General features: G+C 55.3%; 2 protein-coding genes across 7 annotated transcripts in view; one reads left to right on the top strand and one right to left on the bottom strand.

Annotated features, from left to right (window-relative positions):
- Positions 1-242: 242 nt before the first annotated feature.
- On the bottom strand, positions 243-4,412 carry HPS6 (HPS6 biogenesis of lysosomal organelles complex 2 subunit 3). The gene is made up of 2 exons (XM_054831210.1): positions 4,152-4,412; positions 243-3,863 (listed from the first exon to the last, which is right to left on the bottom strand). The coding sequence occupies exon 2, from the start codon at positions 3,846-3,848 to the stop codon at positions 1,389-1,391; it is 2,460 nt and encodes an 819-aa protein (XP_054687185.1). The 5' UTR covers positions 3,849-3,863; positions 4,152-4,412; the 3' UTR covers positions 243-1,388.
- Positions 4,413-4,546: 134 nt separating this feature from the next.
- ARMH3 (armadillo like helical domain containing 3) overlaps positions 4,547-8,859 on the top strand; it is a 129,380-nt gene continuing 125,067 nt past the window's right edge. For 2 of the 6 annotated variants that reach the window (XR_008577834.1, XM_054831214.1), the window contains exon 1: positions 4,547-4,678. The gene's annotated coding sequence lies outside the window, so the exon portion shown is untranslated. Of the gene's footprint in view, positions 4,679-4,769; positions 4,792-4,815; positions 4,954-5,218; positions 5,523-6,374; positions 7,210-8,859 lie in introns of those variants that run through there. The other 4 variants (XM_054831219.1, XM_054831217.1, XM_054831218.1 and 1 more) reach the window with 4 other exon arrangements.

The raw sequence follows: 8,859 nt of genomic DNA, 5'->3' as shown, positions 1-8,859 counted from the left end.
TGGTCACTTGCCTGCCAGGGCAGAGTCCTGCTTCCATGGCCTCCTAGCAGTAAAGGGCTGAGCGCTGTGAAGGGAATGGGCTGTCCCAGCACAGCCAGATCTCTGAGCCCAGCACGTACCAGTGGTGAGCCATGCTGGGCAGTACCACAGTGAGTTGAGCTGGGCCGCTTTTCACCAGAAGCAAAACGAAACTGCCCTCCTCCTGAGGGTGTGCATCCTCACAACATCCACCACCCCAGCACTGCTTTAGGAACCTTTATTTTTTAGGAGGAGTCTGTCTTCCACGCTTAACCCTACTCTCAAGAGGACAAATGCAGGTGAATCTCTTTCATCCCATCCCAGCCAGGCTCTGCCAGACCAGCAAAGGCAAGAGACAGCTCCTTCACACCACAGCCCCGCATGCAGGGGCAAAGCCACAGCCGGGGTCTCTCTCCCAGAGGAGGGGGGCCAGGCAGCGAGCACTGGAGAGACGCTGGAACCTGGATCTTCCCGCACGACTGCTCTCAAGTTACACTGACTTTGCAAACAGAGGCACAATATGAGCCAGACAACCCTGACAAAGCCCCTTTGTGTGCAAAGGGCAAAGGTAGAGGAGATGGGAACAGAGGGCCCGGGCCTCCTGCAGCATAATCTAAGCTTCCACAAAGGAAAGGGAGAGGCAGGGCCAGCCCCAAGCTTGCACAGGCTGCTGCCAGCTTCTCAGCTCAGAAAGAGTTTGGGTACTGCCTGGGATAGAGAGATAAGGGAATTAGGCTGCTCTCTTCAGCTAAGTAGCTGCAATCAGTCACAGCTACAGGACTGATCCCAGAGGAATTGCAGCGAGACAGTGCACCGAGTGCTGCAGCTGCCAGCGTGTGCTGGGACCCCCGGTACCACGGAGCTGCGCCACACTGGCATTTAGCATCTGACTGAGCCCAAAGCAGCAGCACTCGGTGACCCCACTGCAAGAAACATGCCCAGTTTCTCACAGGCAGAGCTTGGAGCAACCACCCAACCCACTGAGCAGAGAATGGGAGGGAAAGACTGTGCGTGTCCCTGCCCACCGCTCCACCACCACTCCTAAAGGATCAGGGAAGCACAAGTGAAGTTATAAAGGAGCCACACAAACTGAAAACAAAGTGCTTTGGGCAGGGAACAGTTCTGTAGTCCTGTAGTGCAGCCAGCGCTTTCATCTGCAAACGCACCCAGCATTTGCTCCTCCACTGGAGCACACACAGTTGCACTTGCTAGAAATAGCCAGGAAGCCTGCCCTGGCTTCAGGTGAGATCCCCCAACCACCCAACGGACTCTTCGAGATGCTGCTGCAGGGAGGCTTCAGAAAGGAGCAGGCTTCTGTACTGCCAGACAGGGCAGGATTTCCCTCCTCCTGCACCCAAGGCTTCCCCCCTTCACACAGTGTCACCCTGTACCAGTGCTGAGGGGGAGGAAGTCCTTGCCGTGGGTGGCTGAGGGGCATCATCAGCCGCTGCTTTTGAGGGGATCTTGTGCTCTCGGGGTGGGGTGGGAGGGGGGAAGGTGGGGCTCTGCAAGGCATCCGAGTACATCTCATCCTGCACGCAGGGACGCTGCACAACCCTTTGCAGCAGCGGCTTGAGCAAGCCTACAGTCAGCTGGTTCCCCTTGCTGGAGAAGGGCACCGGGTCCTCCTGGGAGTGAGGGAGGTGCTGCAGGACCACGGCAAGGATGTCTGAGGCAGTGAGGTCAGCGGGGCATAGCGGCCACAGCATGTCCAGGTAAGGGTCCAGCTCCCGGTGCTGGGCAAACTCCGCCAGCAGCGTGGTGAATATTTCCTTGTTAAGCAAGGGGCTGAGCTTGGAAAACTTCTCTGCCACCTCCACCACCCGCTGCCACCGCTTCAGGCGGATGAGAAGGTGCAGAGCTTGCAGCACGGCCTTAGGCCTCTTGCTGCAGAGCAGCAGTTCAAGCTCCATCTCATCATCGGCCTCGCTGCGCTTGTTCTTCCTGGCCACTACTCCCAGCGCTCTCTTGTACAGTGGCACCCGGCCCTCTGGGCCCTCCTTGCTGCTGTACGCCCAAGAGATGCTAACATACTGCTGAGTCAGCTCCACAAAACTGGGCAGCCACTTGGGTTTGAACCTCAGGAAGGAGGCACAGATGAGCTCAAAGAGTGGGACCACCCCATTCTGACCCACCTCTTCCTGCTGCGGCCCTCCCAGGACCTTCTTCCACACCTCTGGGGTGGCCCTGGCTACCAAGAGGCCGTCCCCATTCTGCTGCAGCTGCAGGCAGCTCCTTGTGGCCTTCCAGGCTGCCTTGGGGAAAGAGGCAAAGATGGAGTTCAGGTAGGCCAAGTTGTCCTTGTCCATGTCAGAGTGCAGAACGCGGCTAACCTCCTGCTCCACCAGTTCCTCGCAGTAGCTTTCTACCTCACTCTCTGGGGCACACACCACGCAGGTCTTGAGGAGCTCCAGGCTCATGTAACTCTGCAGCTCCAGGCTCAATGTGCTCAACAGCTTGGCATAAGTGTCTTGGAGGCCTCGGGCTGGCTTCTGCTTCTGGTGAAGGCTGTGCTGCAGGATGGCAGTGAGGGCCACAGGAGCCTGAAACACACCACCTTTCTTCAACTTCTCCACCGTTAGCTTGGAACTGCTGAGGCTCCTCCTCTGGTAGTATCTGCAGGCCTCCTCGAACACCATCTCGACCAGGCACGGCTCAGGCCTGCTGCTGTCCTCAGGTTTGGAGAAGCTAAAGCTGTAGATGCCAGTTTGAGTGAGGAGCTGGATGCTGTCCTCCTCTCCCAGGGAGTCCAGAACATGCACCTCTTTCACGCTCAGGATTTTCTTTTCTATGAGCCTTCCACTGCTCTGGTCGATGAGGTACAGGACCCCAGCCAGCATGCAGGCCAGGATGCTGCCAAAGGTCTTCAGCTGGACATGACTTCCTTGGGCCAGGGGCCCCCCCTCCAGGTCAAAGATATGCCTCTGTGTCCCATCTGGCTCCACCATGTTCACAGCACCCTTCGTGCTCACCAGCAGCAAACCCCCACTGTTGGACACGGCAGAAGTATGAATATCCAGAGGTGCCAAACCTGAAAGAAGACCCACAGAGCCAAGCAGGAGCTTCCTGAAGTCTGACTCGTTGCTGGAGCGCAGCACCTTGCTGTGGATGAAGCCTGCAGAGGGGGCTGTGATGGTGAGCTTTGCCTTCTCGGGATGCCAGATAAGGAGGAATTTGGAAGTGGTGGCAAAACTGGCAGTGGCAGGCACCAGGAAGATGTGCTGGGGGGAGGCCAGGACCTGGTACTCAGGGCTGTTGTGCAGGACTATCCTTACAGCGCCCAGCCACACGCCTTGATCCCCCATCTCCAGAGCCCGCGTGCAGACACAGAACCTGAAGGCACACTTGCTCGTGTCCGAGTGGGCATCCAGGGGAGGCCTCTCCTCACACCACACCAGGTTGGCTCCCTGGCTGCACACAGAGACGATTCGTGCCCGGGCACCCTGGCAGAGCTCCAGTGTCTGCAGCAGCTGCCAGCCCATGGCCACCACAAAGTGCCAGACCTCGGTCCGGCCATGCTCCCATACAAGGGCCAGTGCCCAGGAGCCCAGTGTCACAGGGCTCTGCAGGAAGAGCAGTCCCACAAGAGCTGGCTGGGGCGGCTGCCAGTTCCTCTCCAGGTCGGCTCCACCGATGCCGTGACGCTGGAAGGCCACCACGCGGGGTAGGGCGGGCGGCCGGCTCTTCTGCAGGACCAAAAGGTGCTGCCCATCAGGGCTGGACTGGATGTGGCTGGGCGCTTCTCCCTGGCACAGCAGCTCCTGCAGCCAGTGGCCTCGGCTGAAGTCACTGAAGTCGGAGACCTGCCGCAGCATCCCGGCTCGCTTCATCTTGGGGCGCCCACCCTGGTCACCGAGAACATGTACCAGGGCGAGCAGGGGCACGGAGCTCCTGCTGCCGCGGCGTGTCCCCCCCCCCCAGCACCCCCCGTTCTCCTGGGTCTCTGGAGACCCTCCGATCCCCCGGGACCCCCCCGAGCACCCTCCTCCCCAGGCGAGCACCAACCCCCGGGAGGTACCCGCCGCACGCCCAGCTCCCCAGACACCCACCTCCGCCCGAGGGGACTCCCCGCTGCCCCGACTACCCCAGGCACCCGGGGGACCCCCCTCCCGCCGGGACCCCGCGGGGCCTACCTGCCGCGGCGGCTGCCTGCCGGGGCCGGGGCGCCCCTCCGCCGGGGCCGGACCGGTGGCGGCTCAGCTGGGCTCGGCACGAAGCGGCGCTGCGCAATCACGAGGCGGCGGGCTTCCGGGCGGAGCCGCGCCGCGCCGGTCCGGGCCGCCCCTCTCCTACTTCCGTCACCGGTGCGGGGAGGGTGGCGGGGCTACGGCCCGGGGGTGGCCTGCGACGCTTCGCAGGCGGAGGGGCCATTTTTTACCGGGGGTTGGGTGTGTCAGTTTCCTCAGGGAGAAGCGAGCTCCGTCCGGCCCTGGGAGGAGTCTCCCCGCCACTGCCCTTGTCCGCCCCGCCTGCGGCTGCCGCCGGGATCCGGGGCCGCCCGGTGAACCGGTGGGCGGTGAAGCCCGGCCGCTGACAGCGCCCCCCGCCCACCACCGAGTACCGGCGGCGCTAGGACCGCGCAGCGCGGGACCCCTAGAAGCGCATGCGCGGCGCGGCTGGCGGCGCCTGCGCATTGGGAAGGGGAACGGCTCGCCCGCAGGTAAGTTCTGGGGATCGGGGGGGGGGGGGGGGAGACGCGGCCCCCCCATCCCGCGGGGCCAGGCCACGCCCCCCGCCGCCTCTTCTGAGCGGCCGCCCCGGTCCGCGCCTGGGGTGGGTGGGCGGCACTGGCCGCTGTGGGCTCTGCCGCCCCGGGGGAATCTCCGCGGGGCGGGGCCGCTGTCCGCCGCGAGGGGCCTCCCCGGGCACCGTTTCCCGGCGAGCGGCGGGGCTCGCAGCTTCGCCTGCCGCTGGCCACGCCGGGGTGCCCCGCAGGTGCCGTTCTCAGGGGCGCTGGGGAGCCTTGCCCCGGCCTTTGGGCAGCCAGTGCTGGCGGCACCATGCCGGGGGCTCGGGGCGGGGGACGCGCGAAGCCTGCCTTGCCACAGCCCCTCTCGCGGGCCGGTGACGCCGGGCTGTGTGAGGGCCCCTCGCTGCCCACCCCGCCCTGCGTGAGGCCTGGCCGCCACCTGGAAACTTTGGGTGTGGGGAGTAGTTTTAGACAAGTGTGTCGCTTAAGAAGTTGCGGGTCCTTTCCCCGCCTGCCTGCAGTGCTGCTGTTAGCAGTAATACTGCGTTACCACCGCGCTGGTGCGCTGAGCGCTGCCTTGGCTGAGGAGGCCTCGCAGCCCTCTGGAGTTGCCCAACGCTTTGGCTCCGCTGGTGCGGCTGCTGGTGGGCCGCAGCGTCAGCTGGCTGCTGAAACGGGTTGGGTTCAAGATACCTTCTTAGAAAAAGAACGAGCAGGGCATATCCTTTTATCATTGATCATTCCAGTTATCTGGTTTACCTCACGGTCCTACAAGTGCTTGTATCGGCAGAGCAAAGGGGAGCAATAAACAATGGTAAAGGAGTGGGAACTTGTTATGTTTATTATGCTGAAGGCAGAGGCAGCTTGCTACATAAGCAAGCTTGCGGCTTCAGTCAAAACCCTGTTGCGTATGTCACTGTAAGAAAGTTTGCTCTTAAGCAGAGACTGTGATCTGAATATATGATGAGAGCCAATTTGGGCTGAGCAGGTGGGTGGAATATGCAAAGCAATAAGATAATTTGGATCATTGCGATATGCGGTGATTGCAGTTCACCAGCTGTTTGAGCTCTAGTAGGAAGTGTGACAGGAATTTCGGGGGGGAAAAGGATGTCGCTTTGCTTTTTCCAATAATAACAGTGTAATCCTCTGTCTGTGTCACTGAGGGCACTTTTTGCTGTGTGCAGCGAGACTGCAGGCAGGATATATACAATATAAAAGTGTTAAACAGTTATTGTCTGGCATGCACAAAAGAAACGGGCTTTAATGAGCTGCTAGGCTAAGCATTCATCTGCTCACCACCCCTGCTAACACACCAGGCAGCCATGCAGACATCCCTCAGGAGGGGAAGGGTCAGCCTCTGTGGCTCAAAAGTTGCTGAGTTGCTATATTCTGGCTCCCTGTTTTTTGGTGGTGGGGTTTTGGTTTTTTTTAGGATCTTATACCTTTTTATGTTTGTGTTTTTCTTCCTGAGTGTTTGTGCTGCTAATGGTCCATGTCTCAAAAATGCTACTTCTCTGCAGCTCTACCTTTCTTATCTTGGTGTGGCTCTACTCTGCAGTTTCTTAGAACATAGCAGCTTCCTCAGAAGTCAAAGCCAAGGTCACGCAGCTGTGCTGTATTCAGCATGGGCCTTGAATCCACACCAACAGCTGAAGCCATGGGAAAAGGGCAGGGGAAGGTTACAGGGAGAGTGTTTGTCTTCAGAAGGGAGACATCTGAAAAGGTCTCAAAGTGACATGAGCTTTTAGGTGGGAGTGTAGAGGCAGTGTGGAATATTTCATGGTAAACTAGGTGGGATGGGTTCCGAAGGGCTTGAAAAGTGAAACTCCAACTCGACTTTCTGACATGAGAGAGCTGGGCATTGTAGCCAGGAATATGGAAAGGAAGTGTGATGAAATGAAAAAATTAATTTGGAAAAATGGTGCGAACAGATGGAGGTGGAGGCATGTGACGCTTGTCTAGATGGACTTGACAGGAAGAAGCTTAACTAGTTGATGGTGTGAAGTTGATGGATTGGGTGTTATTTTAACTGGACAGATAGAAATGAAAGCAGTTATGGATTAAGTGTTAAAATTGTAGCTTAGATGTTATGCTTTTATATCATTGCTGAAGCAGGTGTAGTGGGAGGTAGTCTGTGGCCATATCGGCGTTAGGAAGCTGCTTTTCCTGTTTTTCAAGGGGGGAAAAATAGGTGAGTAGTGGTGTAACTTTAGATTGTACCATGTAGAAGCACATACACCGCTACTGCTCTGAGCGGGATGGAAGGACTTGATAGAAAAATACATATACTGGGACTGTGCTGGAGATCAAGTTGCATGGTACTGCAGAAAAAGAAGTAGGATCTATGTGGGTTTTTGTCATCAGCACACCCTCAGAATGTATTTCTCGTTACATACTACTTGAAGGCACCTGGAAATTTTGCCAGATGGATCCAAGGCTTGTGTGCTGTGTTACTGCTTCCCTTCGTGGTGGGGTTGGGCACCTTACAGCTGTAAAGGAAGGTACAGTCTGAGCAGTTTTCATTCTAATAGACAATATACAAACAAGGTTGTAAAGAATGGATGAAATACAAAAGAAGCATGGATGTACTAGCACAAACCACAACTGAGAATAAACTGCAAAAGGGCTTGTAGCAGGAATTTGGTCATAAAGCCTTGACAAACTCTATCCCAATGCGTTCCTTCTCTCTCTGCTTTCACTAATGGTCTGCCAGGCTGCTGCTGGGTGGTCCTGGGGCTTTTAATACTGGAGCTTGAACCGGGTCGAGGCACTGTCTGTGCACTGGGGTTCATAAACTCTTGTGCTGAGTGCAGATTGTCTACTGCTTCCGGTGCTGGAACCTGTGTTTTAACTGCCTATTGCTCAGGTCCAGTGTTGACTCTGTAGATTCATCATGTGGATTAAGTGCAAGCTTTTCCTGGAACCTCACTGAAGAGTTTATTGACTACTTATAATGCGTTGCTTTAGAAGCTGTAGGTTAACTTTTAGGCAGAGGTTTATCTCCCTCTCTTGCGTGATTGAGATTGAGATAATTTTTGAACAACTTTCCTCTAGGCTTGAGTGAGATACCAGCAAAATATCTTGAAAGGCAAAGCATGATCACACTGGGTCCCAAGTGCAGGCAGGTGTTGTTGGGGGCAACTACTAGCCTTGAAATATTTAAACTTTCAGGTTTGTTAGCCTAGGCAATTAAATGTAAAATATAGTGCTTGATGGGCTGCATGCAAGATTACAGAAGTTACAAGTTTTGGATGCTGATGTCATTATAGTGTAGATGTGCATTAGTGTCATGTTCTCTACAGTCATATTTTTGCTGTTATAAGGTGATCTATGGAATAACAGTAAGTCTGTACAGGAGCTGAGTGACAATGTGGAGCAGCCACAGTTTTTAATGGGCACAAGTCTGAGTTAACCTGACATTTTGAGTCTGAGATTAATTTTTCCTGTGGATATTCTAACAAAAAGCTAACAGAGATGTGCTCATCAGAATGTCACATGTTTGCTTGGAATCTCTTGCTATGAGTTCTGGAATGAAATGGAAAGGAGGTGGATGGTTGGGTGTGCTCATCCCTTTCTTCCTGACTGGATCAGCTGATCCCGGGGTTGATGATAGATAAAGCAAGAGTCTGCTTGAACTTCAGTATGCCATGGCTTTTATCTTGCTGCCTTTGAGCTGCCAAGACTCGTGCTCTGTCAAGGTTTCTTTTAGTTCTAGATGAAGCATCTTAGATCTGCTGCTGCACAGCAAAGTACTTGCAGTTCTAAAAATCCACGTGTGTGCTTCTCTTGGCCCTGAGGGGTAGTTCTCCTGTGCAGTCACTGACTACAGCAGGATTCACTTAGCAGCATGTGTTAATGGGACTGACCTATTGACAGAATAAATTATCCATTTGAACCTATGAGGTGGAAAATGCACTGATGCTTTTAAAATGTGATGCACTTAAAGGATAATTGTTAACTATATTCAATGTCGTTGTTTTCATAAGCTGTCATGGCGTCCTGATAATTTGACACCTCTACAACTTATTTATAAATGTTTTGTGCATTTAACTGTTGTTTTCTGTAGCTGCCTAGAAGGTCCCCATTAGCAAAATAGAGTTTCCTGTTTCTGTCTTTATGACATCTAGAAAATGTAATTGGATAAAGTGAAA

Source organism: Grus americana, chromosome 7 (assembly GCF_028858705.1).
Source record: "Grus americana isolate bGruAme1 chromosome 7, bGruAme1.mat, whole genome shotgun sequence".
Classification (NCBI taxonomy): domain Eukaryota; kingdom Metazoa; phylum Chordata; class Aves; order Gruiformes; family Gruidae; genus Grus; species Grus americana.
This window is presented reverse-complemented; position numbering and strand designations above follow the sequence as displayed.

Coding starts and splice junctions, on each gene's coding strand:
- HPS6 (XM_054831210.1), bottom strand. CDS start 3,848: ATGAAGCGAGCCGGGATGCTGCGGCAGGTCTCCGACTTCAGTGACTTC.